The sequence below is a fragment of the Oryctolagus cuniculus genome, chromosome 15, assembly GCF_964237555.1.
Source record: "Oryctolagus cuniculus chromosome 15, mOryCun1.1, whole genome shotgun sequence".
Taxonomy (NCBI): Eukaryota; Metazoa; Chordata; class Mammalia; order Lagomorpha; family Leporidae; genus Oryctolagus; species Oryctolagus cuniculus.
The window spans coordinates 28,814,967-28,832,409 of record NC_091446.1 but is presented as its reverse complement, the minus strand read 5'-3'; the positions used below and the strand labels follow the sequence as shown (position 1 = coordinate 28,832,409).

Genomic DNA, 17,443 nt, shown 5'->3' with positions numbered 1-17,443 from the left:
TGTCTCCTCCCCTGCCAGGTGGTGAGCTCCTGGGGACCCACGGCTGGACACCCGCCTCCCTCCCACCCCCCAGCTCCCCCAGGGAGCTGGGCCTTTCGTAATTGCAGTTGTAGCAAGCCTCTTCCAAACCCATTCTTTGGAGGATTCCGTGGCCTGGGGAGGCAGAGCGACTTGCCTGAGGTCACATAGCCAGCTAGACTGGAAGCTGGGTGAAAATAACTTTCCGCTGTAAGGCACTGAATTTTCTCCAAAGGTGACATCATCTGAGACCCCAAGGAAGCTCCTTCTAGCTTCTGAAGTTTTGAAGTCCTGCCTGCAGGTGGTCCCAGGGAGCTCGTCCTTTGGGGATAGCAGTGGCCCAGAATTAAGCCTTTCCCGTCCCTCCTGGTGAAGTGTTTGGGCCTCGGTAGGCCTGTATTCTGGTCAACAGGAGCAAATTCCACTCCACTTTCTCTCCCTCGGAGGATCCTCTCTGGGCATGCATGGGGGTGGGGGTGTGTGATCAGTCTCTGATCTTCTTGCCCCCAAGAAGAGCCAAGTAAAAATACTAATTCGGGATCAGAAATGGAAGAAATTAAAGCAACTAAGGAGAAAGTCCTAGGACGGAGAGGGTGGGGCCCTGAGCTCTGCCTGCACCCCATCGCACCCCCGGTGTGCCCCCCAACCCACTTGGTCTAGAGGAGAGGGGGTGGGGATGGGTTTGGGGATGGGGGCAAGATCGATGCATCACTGGGCTTTGACGACCGCAGGCTTTCACCTTGCAGATAATGGGGTGAGCGGCGGTAAACTCTCCCCGACAGAGCGGGCTCCCCCGGCCTTAATGAGATAATCAATACTTGTTCTCGGCTTAATTTCCATCTAATTGCTCTTTAACGACGCCGGATAATGGGCCGCCTCCTGTGAGGAGGGAGCTGGCTGGGAACCCGACCCGCCTCGGACTCGCGTCTTTGCTCCCCGGGGCGGGGCGCCCGCGCGCAGGTGGGAAGGGGGCGCACCGCGCTCGCCGGCGTGGCTGGAGCTCCCTCGGCCGGCCTCCCTGCCCCGCGCCGCCGCCTGGCTGCGGCGCTCTCGGACGCCACCGGAGGGCGCTCCAGGCCTTCGACGCGGGATCCTCGCCCAGGCTTCCTGCTTTGGGCTCACCCCACGCACTGAGCAACTGCGTGCTTCTGGACAAGTGCTTTGCTCTTTTTCCTTAGCGCTCAATGCACTGCACTTAGCAGGGGCTCCGAGACCTTAGGGAAACTCCACCCACTTGCCCCCGGGGGGCTAGCTGGGCTGTTCTGCAAAGGCCCCTGGCTGGTCACCACAGACGGGTCAGGCAGAGCAAGGAGAGGGGCAAGACGGAAGAAGGCTCGGCTCCGCGGCGGAGAGACCCGCTTGATTTGCACTCACGACCCCTCCAACCACCTTCAGCCAGGAAGGCTCCTGCCCAGGCCAGCGGGGGACGTGAGCACTTGCTTCACACCCTGCCAGCCTGTCTCGGCACAGATGGAACTGGAGGCTCCCCACCCCCCACCCCCCACCCCCCGCGCCACACACCCCCCTCTCAAACAGCCTGCCCGCTCCCCTACCCCAATCTCTCTCCAGGCACACTTAGGCCTCAGAGGCCCAGCTGTTACCATCTCCCCACCTCCTGATCTCTGCCCCTGGGCACGCAGTCGCCTGTTTCTGCAGCGCGGCTCCTGAACGTGGGGCATTTACACTTGTAAAACTCCTGCCGCTGCGCCGGCTGGAGCTGGACACAGTACAGTAACAGCGTCGGGGCAACGTGATGGCTAGAATCGTACCTCGGGCCCCGGCAGCCCCGAGGTCAAGTGTTAGCCAGTGTGGCGCCGGGAACACATACCTACCGCTCTGCGCCTCAGCATCCTCGTCCAAAACATCAGGTGGGGTGCGCATTTGATGCGGCCGGTAAGACTCTGGGACAGCTCAGCGCTTGGAACACCACGTCTGTGTCAGAGTGCCTGGGCTCCGGGCTGGCTCCACGGCTGCTCCTGGCTTCCTGCTGTGCACAGCCTGGGAGGCAGCAGGTGATGGTGGACGGCTGCGTCCCGGCCATCTGTATGGGAGACGCAGGATGAGTTCCTGGCTCCTGGTTTCAGCCTGGGCCGACCCCAGCTGTGAGCAGTTACAGAGTGAAACAGCAGGTGGAAGTATGCTTGCTCACTCTCTCTCTGCCTTTCAAAGAAATAATCTAAGTTTTAAAATTGTATAAATAAAACACAAGGCTAATAACCATACCTAAGATTTTTAAGTCTGAAACAAGCTAATGTGTGTAAATACCACAGTACCGCGTGGACTGTAACCATTTGAGAAGTGGTAGCTAGTAGTATTATTTTTTAAAAGATTTATTTTATTTATTTGAAAGAGTTACAGAGAGAGGTAGAGCCAGAGGGAGAGAGTCTTCCATTCTGCTGATTCACTCCCCAAATGACTGCAACGACCAGAGCTGAGCTGATCCCAAGCCAAGAGCCAGGAGCCTCCTCCAGATCTCCGACGCGGGTGCAGGGGCCCAAAGATTTGGGCCATCCTCCACTGCTTTCCCAGGCCATAGCAGAGAGTGGAATTGCAAGTGGAGCAGCTGGGACTCGAACTGGTACCCATATGGGATGCCAGCACTGCAGGCTAGGGCTTTAACCCACTGAGCCACAGCGCTGGCCCATTATTATTATTATTATTATTATTATTATTATTATCATTACATCTCAAAGAAGAAGGATCTATCTAGCTCAAGGGACATAAAATCTACCACGGCAGGCAGGAAGCTTAAGTGAAGGAAGCGGGCCAGGTGGGGACTGTGGCAGCCAGTTCTATCTGAAGAGCAGCCAGTGCTCACCGTCAGTTGTCGTTAGGTGAACCAGGTGTCACTGTCAGTTGTTGCTAGGTGGACCAGGTGCCCCATTTCTCTTGGTTGCTTGCTTCTAGAATAGTCTGCCAGCATCAGGTGCTCAGACACCAGTCCTGATTTTTCTCACTCCCTGCCTCTCTATCTGAACACTAGAAGAAGCTTGGTTCCTTCTCACAACCTCTCTGAATGGCTTGGCCTGGCCATTTTGGCCCTACATTCTAGATTTTTATATAAAACTTCTCAACATTTAAATAATGGCACTTGAGCGAGAAGTTGAAAACACTGTGCCAAGTGCAACGTGTCTGAGGCTGAATTCACTCACGGCTCCCAGAAGCAAGTGAAGTGCAGATGGATTGTGGCCGCTGGCTAAGCCGAGCCAGGAAGCCTGGATTCCAAGTCAAAGGAAGAATTTCTCCCAGGCGGGGGACTGACCCCCCCAAGACTGTGGAGCCTCACCAGCTGCCCCCGCTGCGGCCCCTATAGCACACAGCGCTTGTGGCTGGGCTGGAGTCACTAGCACTTGGCCTTGGTCACAGCAGCCTAGTTTCCTGTGAAACATCTTTTTTTTTTTTTTTCAATGTAACTGTTATTTGAGAGGCAGAGGGCTCCCACCTGTGGGTCACTCCTCAAATGTCTGAAATGGCTGGGGCAGGACTGTGCCAGGCTGAAGCCAGGAGCAGGGAACTCACTCCAGCTCTCCCATATGGGCGGCAGGAACACAAAGACCTGAGTCGTTACGCACTGCCTCCTCCTGCGTCAGCAGGAAGCTGGGGTCAGGAGCCAGAGCTGGGGACTGAACCCAGGGACTCCGGGGTGGAATACGGTACGGGGGTCTTTTTTTTTTTTTTTTTTTTGACAGGCAGAGTGGACAGTGAGAGAGAGAGACAGAGAAAGGTCTTCCTTTGCCGTTGGTTCACCCTCCAATGGCCGCCGTGGCCGGCGCACCGCGCTGATCGGAAGCCAGGAGCCAGGTGTTTCTCCTGGTCTCCCATGGGGTGCAGGGCCCAAGCACTTGGGCCATCCTCCACTGCACTCCCGGGCCACAGCAGAGAGCTGGCCTGGAAGAGGGGCAACCGGGACAGAATCTGGCACCCCGACCAGGACTAGAACTCGGTGTGCAGGCACCGCAGGAGGAAGATTAGCCTATTGAGTCGCGGCACCGGGCAAAATACAGGGGTCTTAATTGCTAGCCCAAACACCCACCCCCAAGTTCTTTCCAAACGCTACAGAAGGGAGGGTGACAGCAAGTCAAGTGCCAGGACCCAGGAGATCTCATTTCCTAAAGTTCTATAGTTATTTATAAGTTAAAGAAATGTGTTTAGTTGCTTGAAGGCAGAGAGAGAGAGAGAGAGAGAGAATATGAATCTCCCATCTACTGGTTCACTCCCCAAATGCAGGCAACAGTTAGGACTGGGACAGGCTGAAACCAAGAGCCAGGAACTCAATCCAGGTCTCCCACATGGGTGGCAGGGACCCAAGTCCTTGAACCATTGCTTGCTGCCTCCAAAGATGTACATTAGCAGGAAGTTGGATGGGAAGTGCTGGGACTCAAAGCAGGCCCTCGGGTATGGGATGCTGTGTCCCAAGCAGTGCCTTACCTACCCTCACCCTGACTAAATCTGTCTTCCTGTACCTTACCCTTGGGGAAATGGGAGAAAAGCCACGAAGGACTCTGGGATTTTGTGAGGTTGAGTACATTGACATGAAAGACTTATTAACTTTTTTTTTTTTTAAAGATTTTTTAAAAAAATTTATTTGAGAGGTAGATTTACAGATAGTGAGAGGCAGAAACAGAGAGAAAGGTCTTCCTTCCATTGGTTCACTCCCCAAATGGCTGCAATGGCCAGAGCTGCACCGATCCAAAGCCAGCAGCCAGGTGCTTATTCCTGGTCTCCCATGCAGGTGCAGGGGCCCAAGCACTTGGGCCATCTTCTACTGCTTTCCCAGGCCACAGCAGAGAGCTGGGTTGGAAGAGGAGCAGCTGGGACTAGAACCAGCACCCCTATGGGATGCCAGTGCCACAGGCAGAGGATTAACCTACTGCGCCACGGCGCCGGCCCCAGACTTATTAACTTTTTTTTTTTTTTTTTTTTTTTTTTTGACAGGCAGAGTGGACAGTGAGAGAGAGAGACAGAGAGAAAGGTCTTCCTTTTGCCGTTGGTTCACCCTCCAATGGCCGCCGCGGCCGGCGCGCTGCGGCCGGCGCACCGCGCTGATCCGATGGCAGGAGCCAGGAGCCAGGTGCTTTTCCTGGTCTCCCATGGGGTGCAGGGCCCAAGCACCTGGGCCATCCTCCACTGCACTCCCTGGCCACAGCAGAGGGCTGGCCTGGAAGAGGGGCAACCGGGACAGAATCCGGCGCCCCGACCGGGACTAGAACCCGGTGTGCCGGCGCCGCTAGGCGGAGGATTAGCCTAGTGAGCCGCGGCGCCGGCCCAGACTTATTAACTTTTTTAAGATTTCTTTTGTTATTAATTTGAAAGGTAGAATTACGGGGGTGGGGGGGAGGGTGACAGAGAGAAAGAGAGAGGTCTTCCTTCCTCCATCTTCTATTTCACTCCCCCAAGGAGCTGCAACAGCCAAGACTGGGCCAGGCTGAAGCCAGGAGACTGGAACTCCATCAGGGTTTCCCATGTGGGTGGCAGAGGCCCAAGCACTTGAGCCATCCTCCCCCCGTTTTCCCTGGGGCATTAGAAGGGATCTGGATAGGAAGTAGAGCAGCCGGGACTCTAACTGGTGCCCATATGGGATGCCAGCACTGCAGGCAGCGGCTTTATCCACTATGCCACAGCACTGCCCCCAGCTTATGAACTTTCATTTATTTATTTATTTATTTATTTATTAAAGATTTATTTTATTTATTTGAAAGACAGAGTTAGAGAGGCAGAGCCCGAGAGAGAGAGAGAGGTCTTCCATTCTGCTGGTTCACTCCCCATATGACTGGAATGGCCAGAGCTGAGCCAATCCGAAGTCAGCAGCCAGGAGCCTCTTCCGGGTCTCCCATGTGGGTGTAGGGGCCCAAGGACTTGGACCATGTTCCGCTGCTTTCCCAGGCCACAGCATAGAGCTTGATGATAAGTGGAGCAGCCAGGACAGGAACTGGCACCCGTATGGGATACCGGCGCTGCAGGCTGGGGCTTTAACCCGCTGCACCACAGTGCCAGCCTCTGAACTTTTAAACACATTCAGCATTCTACCAGTTTTATTCTGATGCTCTGCTATGGCACAAGATTCTCCTGTGGTTTGGTTACCTAAAAGCCAAGTCATTCCTGGCTGATTAATTAGTCCTCTGTAACGCCCATGAGTCCACCAAGAAGTGTCCACTGCTTCCTCCTTGGAACTCTGAGTGAGATATTAATTTTCCACCCACTGCTTCACTCCCCGAATGCATGCAACAACCAGGAACCCAAGTACTTGAGCCATCACCTGCTGCCTTCGAGGGTGTGCATCAGCAGGAAGCTGGATCGGAAGCAGAGTAACCATTCCTCAAAAGAGGCGCTCCTGAGCGCGATCTCAGTGTCCCAACTGCTGACTTCACTGCTGTGTAAACACCCACGTCTACTCTGTTTCAAGAGCCAAGGATGAACAATGGGAAGTGAGTGGAGGCATTTCCACAACAGACATGACTTGGGGTCCAAGACCTCTTCTTGGTGGTGATGGGGCTCTCAGAAAGATGGCTTCCCCCTTCATAAGGGTTACCTTGGTTTCAGTTTCCTGAGTGAGGAAAGGGCTTGGGTTTGAGTGATTTATCAGGAAGGCTATCCTAGCAAACACAGCGAGGGAGAAGCGAGGTGGGAGAAGAGAGGAGAAATAAACACAGGGCTCATTAAAGGGTGAAGGAAGGAAGTTGGGCTTCTCTCAGCGAATCTCTGCAGGGTGTGCCTCAGGATGACCCCACCGAAAGGCAAGGCAGCGGGTCATGTCTCCTCCCACCTTGTCCCCACTGCTGTGCCTCGCTCCTGAGTTGTTCCCTCTGCGGCACTTCTGGCCCCCCCAGGGGCTGACAACTCCCTGAGGCAGAGAGACCCATTGCATAGAGCCATTGTCAGCAGTAGCCTTGGGTGAGCCCAGGTGAGTGGAGGGGCACCGGCCCGGTGTGCTGCAGGCAGATCCGTGGGCCAGGGTGACCGCTCTTGGCCGTGTGATTAGTTCTTGTTGAGCACAGCTCCCAAGCCTACTCAGTGAAAGGTTTCTCTGAGATGTGAGGTATACGGACGCCTTTCCTGGGAATGATGAGCATGATGCTGTTCGTAGGGGCTTCTTCCCGGCTGCTTGGAAGAAATTAGTTGGTTTGGATACATTGGAGTGAGGTGCAGGAACCGGGTGTGGAGCAGAGATAGAAACCTGGGCATCTGCCAGAAGCAATTAGGAATCACTGTGAGGTGTCGGGGAGGCCATCTCCTTGGCCTCACCTACAGGAGACGGCAGATAACAAGTGGGTGTGGGGTGGGACCGATCTTCCCTTCTGAGTCTGCCATACTGACAGGTGGACCTTCGCCAGTGACCCCGGGACTCTACCCACGCCAACAGGCTTCCCAGTGTGGCGATGCCTGGTGCACTAATGTGGGCGGAGTGTTTAGCCACGACCACTGGCTGAGTTTCCCATAAATGACTTTGATAATAATAATGCACGAGGCAACTCAGATGTTAACTGACGTGATGTCAGCACAGATTCTACTAGCTTTTTCTTTGGCATCAGCTTTAGCCTGTCGTGTCCCCCAAAAACCCACCTACTCCCCTCATGGCTGCACAAACCCTCACATGGGATAACATTTCAGTTATACAGATACATATACACAAGTAACATAAAATCTGGTGAAACCTGAATAAGATCCATAGTTAGTTAATAACAGTAATATAAATTTCTTGGTTTTGATGTTTATACTTTGGTTATAATAGGATGTTATTAATGGGTTATGTGAAGGATACATGGAACATTTCTGTGTTATTTTTGCAGCTTCTAAGCAAGTCTAAAATTATATGAATAAAAAGTATTTTGAAGATTGACTTATTTATTTGAAGGGCAGAGACAGAAAGAGAGAGAGAGAGAGTCTTCCATCCACTGGTTCACTCCCCAAATGGCTCAACAGCCGGAGGTGGCACTGTACACACTACACCATATCATGGGCCCCAACAAAAATAAATTTTATTTAAGAATTCAGGGGCCAGTACCCTGGCATAGTGGGTTAAGCTGTCATCTACAGTGCTGACGTCACAGGGATGCCAGTTCAAGTCCCGCCCACTCTACTCCTGATCCAGCTCCCTGCCAATGTGTCTGGAAAGGTAGTAGAGAATGGCCCAAGTACTTGAGCCCCTGCCACCCACATGGGAGACCTGGATGGAGTTCCTGGCTACTGGTTTCTGCAGGACCCAGCCCAGATTGTCAAGGCCATATGGGGCGTGAACCAGTGGATGGTACAGCTCTCTGTTTTCAAACAAATAAAATAAGTCTTTTAAAAAAAAAGTCTTAGGCTCTAAGATTTTTACCTACTGGCTGTGATTTAAAAGACTGTTCATACCGAGTGTTGGCAAGAATGTGGCACAGTGGGAAAGCTCATAACTGCTGGCCACTATGTGACTTGATGGTCACTTTGGAAGAAAGGTCTGGTAATATCTTCTAATGTTGCCTGTCTTCATATGACATGAAGCCGTGATCTCATCTCTATGCATGTCCCAGTTTAAGGAAGCATCAACAGCAGTGAAATCAGCACAGAGCGTGGCCAGTGGCTGTCTAAGGACCGAGCAGGATGGGCCCTCTGGTGCTATGAGCAGTGTCTTCCCTGACCTGGATGAGGCTCACGAGAACGTTCCTTTTCTAACAGTCAGCTGGGCCACGGATCCGCTTTGTGTACTTGTCTTCTTGTCTGTTTACTTCGTAATGAAAAATGGACAGGTGGAAAAGGAGTCTGTGTACACCATGATTTAAACAACCTCTTAAAGTTTATCAATACAAAATGTGTCCAAGTCATCGGGTTGGATGGAGCTACAGTCTCATTTGAAAGGTGGGTGGGATGCTGGGGGTTAGGTGTTGTCTTCTGAGATAGTGCAAGAAAGGTAAACTGAGGCCTGTGGTCGCCTGGCTTCCCCATGGATGTCAGCTTGTCTCAGTGCCTGGCTCTCCCAGCCTTCTTTTGGTAATATTACACGGAGCTGAACTACAGGGTTTCTCATCTTAGCTGCCTACCCCAGCATTTTCCATTTATCTCGACATTCTAATGTATCTATAAAAACAGTCTCCACTCTTTATTATGAAAAATAGTTTTTACAAAATCAAGGAGTAGTGCGCATTATTCTCAACCATCACTCAGCCTCATTCCCAATTCTCGTGGGATGCTTACTGAGGACTGCAGCGGTGATCCATATCCATAGTTCCCCGTTAGCCTTATTTTTCTGCACATATTTTTCACTTTGCCTGAGTCCACCTATTTGTCATAGTGGGTAGATGCAAAGTATTGCGTCTTCATTATGGAGCCTTTTTTGACATAACTGGTTTTAATATGCACAGGAAGCACAATGTCTCTGTACCCACCGCTAAGAGGTCAACATGGACCATTCCTTTCACTTCTGCTTCTCTCCTCAAAGATGCTTCCCCACTATTTTCCTCAGTTGTGTCAAAATAGGGCTCCTGAAGCAACAGAACGGCCCCCTTCACTCTGTGATGACATTTCACAGTTATTTCCCGCGTCAGGGGCTCAAAGAAAGTAAAAGTGTGATCATCCGTGGACTCCAGGCTATGATTCCCAGTGGGAGGCAGACGACAGTCCACACCTCCCATGATGGGTCTGAGTGTGCCCCAGAGGCCTGTGTGTTAAAATCATGCCTTGATAAGGAGGGACAGTAACACGCTTGTCTGTGCCATGTGACGTCTGCCTCAGGATCCTGCCAGTGAGGCGCCATCACCAGATGTCAGCTCAGCCAGCCTGCCTGATCTTGGGCTGCGAGCTTCCAGGGCCATGAGCCCCAGTAGCCCGCCCTTTTCTTCATGAGTAACTTGGCGCAGGCACTCCAGTGCAGGGACAAAAACTGACAGCTGCACCTCTTCCCTTCAGCCCAAGCATCAGCTCGCGACGGGGAGGAGAGTGGCAGGCAGTCCACATACTTTAAGATCGCCTTCTGCAGCTGAGCAGTCTCCCCCACGTGGACACAAAGCAGGCGCCACCTGGCTTCTCTCCTTGCAGTACTCCTGTCATCTGGACCACAGAATCCTTTCCCTTCAGCCCAAGAGTTTTACGTGAACCTGGCCAGACCGAGTCAATATTTTCGAAGTATGAACACACTAAATATGTTGCCGTTCTTTTATTAGGAGGCATGTAGGTTTTACTGAATGTGTCTTGAAACCTGTAATGAATAAAGAATCAGGTGATGAAGATCTGGGAGCATGCCTAGACTTTTTGTTAAAAAATTTTTTTCATTTTTTAAATATAATTTTGTCCTTAAGATTTATTCACTTATTTGAAAGTCAGAGTTACACACCAAGAGAGACAGAGACATTCCATCTGCTAGTTCACTCTCCAAATGGCCAGGCCTAAGCCAGGAGCCAGGAGCTTCCTCCGGGTCTCCCACATGGGTAGCAGGGACCCAAGTGCTTGGACCATCCCCCGCTGCTTTCCCAGACACACCAGGCAGATGAATTGGAAAGGGAGCAGTCAGGGCTCAAACTGATACCCACATGGGATGCTGGCAATGCAGATGGCCACTTAACCTGAAGAGTTAAAATTGTATATGTGCGGGTGTACAGCTGTAAAAATAAGACAGAGTGAAGTAGCACCTTGACAGTAGGGACTCCATTTTGGAGCACCTGAGACTCCATTCTGAGAAAGCACCCCCCACCGTGAGACTCTGGTCTGAAACTATGATCTCAAATAGTCGGACAATAGCAGTGCACTACATCACCCTTGGCAACACACAAAAACCCCCTAGCATGATTGCTCAAGCTTAAAAGTAGAAAGGTTGCACCTGGGTTACCTGGGCTAATAATGAAGATGTGATTTGTCTGTGTCTTACATTAATGTCAAGTCCTAATTGCTGATTGTAATATTGTAACTGGTATCGTCAAGATTATGATAAATATTAATTTCACTTAGGTTTTAGGTTATGTTGACCCCAGTAACCATATACTCTCTTTTGATTTTATGTACTCTCTTTTGATTTTAGCAACTGTGTATAGCAACCGTGCATAGCAACCATGTATTCCCCCCCTTCCCGGTTTTGCAGTTTTTGTCTTTATAAACCCTAACCTTTGGTTATTCGGGGCTGCTCTGTTCATGTATGATCAGGCAGCCCCAGCATGCTGGATAATCAATAAAGCTTCCCCTTGCTGTTTGCATAAGAGATGTCTCTTGGTGACGTTTTTCGGGCAGTTGACTCTAACAAACCCACTATGCCACAGCACTGGTCCTATTTATTTGATTTTTTAAAAAAAGATTTATTTATTTGAAAGTCAGAGTTACACAGAGAGGAGAGGCAGAGAGAGAGAGAGAGAGAGACACAGGTCTTCCATCCGCTGGTTCACTCCCCAATTGGCTGCAACAGCTGGAGCTGCGCCAATCTGAAGCCAGGAGCCAGGAGCTTCTTCCGGGTCTCCCATGTGGGCGCAGGGGCCCAAGGACTTGGGCCATCTTCTACTCTTTCCTAGGCCATAGCAGAGAGCTGGAAAGGAAGTGGAGCAGCCAGGTTTCGAACAGGCACCCATATGCAATGCCAGCGCTTCAGGCCAGGGCGTTAACCTGCTGTGCCACAGTGCTGGCCCCTATATTTATTTGTTTTTTTAAAAAAGATTTAATTTATTTGAAAGGCAGTTATAGGAGGGCGGGGGGAAGGAGAGAGAAAGAGATAGAGAGGTCTTCAATCTGCCGGTTCACTCTCCAGATGATTGCAACTGCCAGGGCTGGCCCAAGCCAAAGCCAGGAGCCAGGAGCTTCATCCTGGTTTCCCACGTGGGTGCAGGGCCCAAGCACTTGGGCCACCCTCCACTGCCTTTCCCAGGACATTATCAGGGAGCTGCTGAAGTAGCTGGGATAGGAACCGGCACCCATAAGGTATGCAGGCAATGCTGGCCCCGGCTTAACCTGCTATGCCATGCCGGCCCCATGTCTAGACTTTCAAATTATGTCTTATGCAAACAAACCCCCTCTAAAAGTATTTTTATAATATGTGGCATTTTCCTGGAGTAAAATCTGCACTTAATTAAAACCGAGCCCCTGCACAGTCAACGTCGCTGGTGCCCAAGGTATGCACGGTGTGCCAGGTCCTCGCCGCCAGCCGCATGCCCACCAGAGGGCGCCCGTTCCCCGTCTAAGTCGTTTTCTCCACCAGCCACTCAGAGAACCCAGGTTAAACTTGACTTTAACACTCAGGAAACGTCTTTCACATTTAATCCACAAATATTTACCGAGAATTTACTGTGCCGCCAGTCGCGGGACTAGACTCACAAGATAAAGTGGGAGTTAGGCACGATTCCTAACTACTCAAAGCAAACGCTCACAGTAAATAACCGGCTGCAATAAAGTGGGGTGAGCGAGGAGTTCCCAGGGCCCTGGAATTTTCTTCAAATTTCGACTCTAAGGCCTTGGAATTCTTCAGATCCCGGCCTGCTTCCGCTCGGTATCCGCCCCAAGGTGTTCCTCCAGTCAGCGCCAGGAACCTCCCCTTGGGCACTGCGCCCCTCCTCCGCAGGTCTCCCTCTCTGGCAGCTCCCCGGGGGCCACCTCTGCCGCAGGGCAACACTCAGTGCCCTCAGGCCAGCGACGAGGGCCGACCCTCGACGAGCGGCCCCAGCTGCCTTTGCCAGCGCTCCCCCTCCCCTCGCCCCCTGGTTTAAAACCCGCGGGCTTTTCCTGTTCTGAATTCCTAGGTTTCCTGTTGCGACTCTCGCGACACTTTGAGAACTCGCGTGAGCTGCGTTCTCGGTCGCTCTTCGGTTGAAGCCGCGGGGGACGGCGGCTCGGCCTCGCCCAGCTCGTCAGAGATCCTCTGGCCGGGAATGGCGTCTACGCAGCTCGGGAGCCCCAAGGGGAAGGGCTTGGCCGGGTTCAGGGGTGCTCTTGGAAGGGAGAGTCCGGCAGCGCGACTCACGGGGCTCCAGTGCGCATGCGGAGGCGGCCCCGCTGGGCCGGCCGGGGCCACAGTTCGGCCCAGGCCTTCTGGACTGAGCCTGATTAAAACCGCCTTCTCCCTGGCTGCAAATCACGGTTTCCGCCCCCTACAAACTTGACTGCGGCGCGGCTTCAGAGAGCCGCTCGAGGCAGGCCGGGGCGGGGCCTCCGACATCGTTCTTCTCCCCGCCCCCAGCGCGAAGTGCCACGGTGGCGTTGGTGGCGGCCGCGAGGCCGAAAGCCTCCTGCCCTGCTGGCCTCGCAAGCAAAACCTGTAATCCCGGCCCCGCGCGACGCCGCCCGGCTGCTCCCGCGGCCGCTGGCCGGCTCCGACCTTTAATCACGCGGCCGTCTGCGGGTTGAAGCACCTGCCAGATGTGGGCAGGGAGGAGTCCAGATGGGGAAAGGGAGATGGAAGCGCTGGGCTCCGATCCTCGCTGGAGGAGCTGGGTGGACAAGCCTGCAGGCGCCCCCCCCGGGAAGCCGGCCCTGGGCTTCGGGGAGACGCCGGCAGTTAGCCCTGCCCTCCAGGGGCGCCCAGACGTCGACGGCAAATGACTGGGCACCGGATCTCCTACCGCCCCTCCCCCCCAATACGCAGCCCCCGTCGCCGACCTCAGGGACTGAAGAGTCAGGTGTGACAGGGCCTGGCCGCTCAGCCAACGCTTTGAGCTCCCTGGCCACCCCCGCGCCTCGACTTGGGTCCTCACCCCCTCTCCTCTCCCGGCCGCGGTGTCCGGTTACGGCTTCTCGTGACTTTTGGGCCAGGCTAGGGGAAATGGCCTGGAAGGGTCCCGTGTAGCTGCATAAAACCCGCAGCCTCAGAACTAGGGGGGAAGGCGGGCGCGACGTCGAGGGGCGGGGAGAGGGCGCGCAGGGGCGGCTCGGAGGGGCGGCTCTGTGACTCCCAGTCGGTGGGTTCTCCCCGAGAGCCTCAGGCCGGAGCAGAGGTGGCACACAGGCCCCGCGCACCGTGCGCTTCTGCTTTCTTTCCACCACCTGCTCTGGACTGGAATCAGAGGGTCTCTTCCCAGACACCAGGTGAGCGCCCTGGGACCCAGGCTACAGCCCCAGGGGCATCACTCACCCCTCTTCTCACCCCATTAACGATGTCTTGTAGAGCCTTGTCCAGCTCTGGGACAAGGAGGATCCGACTTAGAGGATGTTCGTGGTGTTGGTGCGCGCGGGTGTGAGCTTGAACTTGATCACCCTGTTCTCTCTCCTTTCCCCACTCCCCGCCCCCACTCCCATCAGCCCCATCAATTGCCAACCGGCGTAACTGGATAGCCCTGAGGGGGTCCCTAGGTCTCTGTGTTGGTGGGGGGGGGGGGCAACTGCTAGGGCCAAGTTTTGGTGCAGGGAGCAGTGAGGGTGGTCTTAGGGCTTGGGCGTTGTTTCTGACCGCCTGACCTGGCTTCCCTCCTGGCAGGGTGCCGCCAACGCGCTGATGCTCTGAGTGCTGGCTCGCAGGGCTTCCCGGTAATCATGCCGCCGCCGCCGCCCGCTGCTGCCTTGGCACTGCCTCTGCTACTGCTACTGCTCGTGGTGCGGACACCGCCCCCGACCAGCGCAAGGCCGTCCCCAGGCCCGGATTACCTGCGGCGCGGCTGGCTCCGGCTGCTAGCGGAGGGCGAGGGCTGCGCTCCCTGCCGCCCGGAAGAGTGCGCCGCGCCGCGGGGCTGCCTGGCTGGCCGGGTGCGCGACGCGTGCGGCTGCTGCTGGGAATGTGCCAACCTGGAGGGCCAGCTCTGCGACCTGGACCCCAGTGCCCATTTCTACGGGCGCTGTGGGGAGCAGCTGGAGTGCCGGCTGGACGCAGGCGGCGACCTGAGCCGCGGAGAGGTGCCAGAGCCGCTGTGCGCCTGCAGCTCGCAGCGGCCGCTCTGCGGGTCCGACGGCCGCACCTACGCCCAGATCTGCCGCCTGCAGGAGGCGGCCCGCGCTCAGCCCGACGCCAATCTCACCGTAGCGCACCCAGGGCCCTGCGAATCGGGTACGCACGGCACTTGGGCTTCCTCGAGGCATTGTTCCCCAACGCCCGACAGCGTTGGTTTCTGGCCAGCGGAGCTAGAAAGATAAGGGCGGGAAGGCTCCCGCATCCAGCGTACAGCGCTGCTCTCCGCACTGGTTCGCAAAGGCAGCCCTCTGAAGGGGCGCGGCGACCTGCTAGTCTGAGCCCCATGCAAGCTCCGGATTCAGCTGGCAGGAACCAGCTTTCCGGGGAGCAAGCACGTAGCCAATGGAGAGAGGGAAAAGACCCCCAGCCTTCCTATGAGTTCACGGGTTCCTATGAGACACAATCAGGCTTAGTTTCGAGGATCCTGAGAGCGATCAGTTAGCCCAGCTGGCCGGCGTCTCTCCTTTCGCTTGCGTTTAGGGATTAGGGAAGGGGGAAGTGATTCTAGCTCTCCCTCCCCCCATCCCTGGGGGCTGGGGTCCATTCAGATCTCAAGTTCTCTCTGGCAGCTTTAGTAACTTTCACTTCCTGAGCCCCAGCTCCTGGTCTGGCTTGGCTGGGGCTGCTGGGAAAACAAACTCCCCCACCCCCACCTCTGCGGAGGAGGGGGGGTCCCAACAATCCCCCCCAACACACACACTCAGGCTTCTTGTCTGCTTCTCAGGTCTGGTTTCAGGTTGTCCTCCGTTACCTTGTGGAGCCCTGTGTGTGTGTGTGTGTGTGGTTGCAGGGGGAGGGACAGAGGGCTGCTTGTAGGGCCTCTGGGAACTGGGCCTGGGTAGAGAGGGGGAGGGGGTGCTGGTTACAGGCATGGGGGGAGGGGACTGGGAAGGTGGAATGAGGACAGGGGAGCAGTCAGGGACCGCAGTGGCTGCTGGGCTAAGGTGTGGGTCCCTGCACTTGCCTGTTTGTGCACTGTGTCTGCAAGGTGTGTGTGCATCTCCATGCTGTGTTTGCTCCCTGTGTGTCCACACATCTGCGTTCCTGTGTGCCCACGTGTGCCTGTCGTGTTTTGCTGAGGGGTGTACATTTCCCTCAGCACGCTCTGTGTCCCCACACAGACGTGTCCCTGAGTAGCGTGTCTTTGCTGGGCACCCCCCACCCCGTGCCCTCCCTTCTCAGGCCTCCCGCCTCTCCCCCGCAGAGCCCCAGATCGTGTCACAGCCCCACGACATCTGGAATGTCACCGGGCAGGACGTGATCTTTGGCTGTGAGGTGTTCGCCTACCCCATGGCCTCCATCGAGTGGAGAAAGGACGGCTTGGACATCCCACTGCCCGGGGATGACCCCCACATCTCCGTGCAGGTAGGGACAGGTAGCAGAGGCTTGCTTCGGGCAGCCCAGGGCCCCCTGGAAGGGCCGTGTTGACGCCTCATCTGGCCTCAGTTTAGGGGTGGCCCCCAGAGGTTCGAGGTGACCGGCTGGCTGCAGATCCAGGACGTGCGCCCCAGTGATGAGGGTGTCTACCGGTGTCTTGCCCGAAATTCACTGGGCCAAACGGAGGCCCCTGCTACCCTGACGGTGCTCACACCAGGTGAGGAGAATTCTGGGGCCTGGGGGCGGGGTGCTGCAAGAAACAGTCTGGGTGTGCATGCGCATGGCGGTGCCCCCCAGCCTGGGAGATGTGGGTGCCCACAGCCCCTCTCTCCTGGTCCTTCTTCTTTACCCAGACCAGCTGAACTCCACAGGCATCCCCCAGCTGAGCCTAGTTCCGGAGGAGGAGGCTGCAAGCGAAGAGGGCGAGGACTACTACTAGGTCCAGAGCCAGGATGTGGAGGCTGGCTCAGTTCTGGAAAAGCCCCTGCAAGCGGGAGCAGGCAGGGTCCCCTCATGCATTGCTCCAAGGCTCTTAGGACGAGCAATCATGGGGGCGATGGTAAGGGAGAGACAAGTCACAGGAGGGTAGGGAGAGAGGTCCTGGTTCCTTCCGTTACTTTCCTTTGCTTAACCTCAGTTTCCCTTAGCTCAAATTTCACCTTCCACAGGTTTCCCTCTCTCCCTTACTAACTGCAATTGCTTTGCTGCTGGCCATCTGTCGTGCCAGAGAGCACAGGGGAGCGTGGCTTAGGTTAGCACCAAGCCAGCTGCACATCTTACACCACTCTGTACTGGACACAGCCTAGCACAGGGCTGGGCACAGGAAGCACCAATAAAGATTTATAAACACACAGAGCCACGCGTCTGCACGGACTGTTCACACAGATGTGCACCTGAAGACCGCACATCCCTGGGGGCCCTCCCAAGCCAACAGGACTCTGGTTTCCAGAAGCTTCAGGTCCTGCTCTCCGTGTACATGCTGGCCAGGTGCACAGGGAGGGGCTGCAGCTCTGGCCCCTGCCCCTGGGGTGGGATGGGGGGAGTGGTATCCTTTGCACTGTCCTCCGTTGGGGTTGGTATGGAGATAGAAAACCTGCTTGCCCTCCTGCCGTCCTCCCCAGGCAGAGCGGGGGCCCAGGTCTATGCGGGTAGGACCCCCATTTGGAGGCATAAACTGGATAGGGGAGGGGAGAAGCCTGGCCACCTGTGTGGGTCACACCCACTTCT

General features: G+C 55.2%; 2 protein-coding genes and 1 long non-coding RNA gene across 6 annotated transcripts in view; 2 read left to right on the top strand and 1 right to left on the bottom strand.

The window, feature by feature from the left end:
• Positions 1–10,217, top strand: part of SFXN3 (sideroflexin 3) — a 46,223-nt gene extending 36,006 nt beyond the window's left edge. For all 4 annotated transcript variants that reach the window (XM_070057372.1, XM_070057367.1, XM_051824120.2 and 1 more), the window contains one exon: positions 9,898–10,217. In XM_070057372.1, the coding sequence (XP_069913473.1) occupies positions 9,898–9,952 (55 nt within the window). In that variant the 3' untranslated portion in view covers positions 9,953–10,217. The remainder of the gene's footprint in view (positions 1–9,897) is intronic.
• LOC138845318 (uncharacterized) lies at positions 7,493–13,872 on the bottom strand. Its single transcript, XR_011382322.1, has 2 exons — positions 11,224–13,872; positions 7,493–10,550 (listed from the first exon to the last, which is right to left on the bottom strand). It is a non-coding gene; the product is annotated as an uncharacterized lncRNA (long non-coding RNA).
• Positions 13,873–14,427: 555 nt separating this feature from the next.
• KAZALD1 (Kazal type serine peptidase inhibitor domain 1) lies at positions 14,428–17,071 on the top strand. The gene is made up of 4 exons (XM_017348659.2): positions 14,428–14,935; positions 16,044–16,204; positions 16,286–16,433; positions 16,570–17,071. The coding sequence occupies exons 1-4, from the start codon at positions 14,428–14,430 to the stop codon at positions 16,653–16,655; spliced, it is 903 nt and encodes a 300-aa protein (XP_017204148.2). The 3' UTR covers positions 16,656–17,071.
• The last annotated feature ends 372 nt before the right edge of the window (positions 17,072–17,443 follow it).

Excerpts from the sequence above, each read along its gene's own strand:
- KAZALD1 (XM_017348659.2), top strand. The coding sequence starts at position 14,428 with ATGCCGCCGCCGCCGCCCGCTGCTGCCTTGGCACTGCCTCTGCTACTG. Across the intron at positions 14,936-16,043 it reads CCCAGGGCCCTGCGAATCGG|AGCCCCAGATCGTGTCACAG; the intron begins GTACGCACGGCA and ends TCTCCCCCGCAG. Across the intron at positions 16,205-16,285 it reads ACCCCCACATCTCCGTGCAG|TTTAGGGGTGGCCCCCAGAG; the intron begins GTAGGGACAGGT and ends ATCTGGCCTCAG.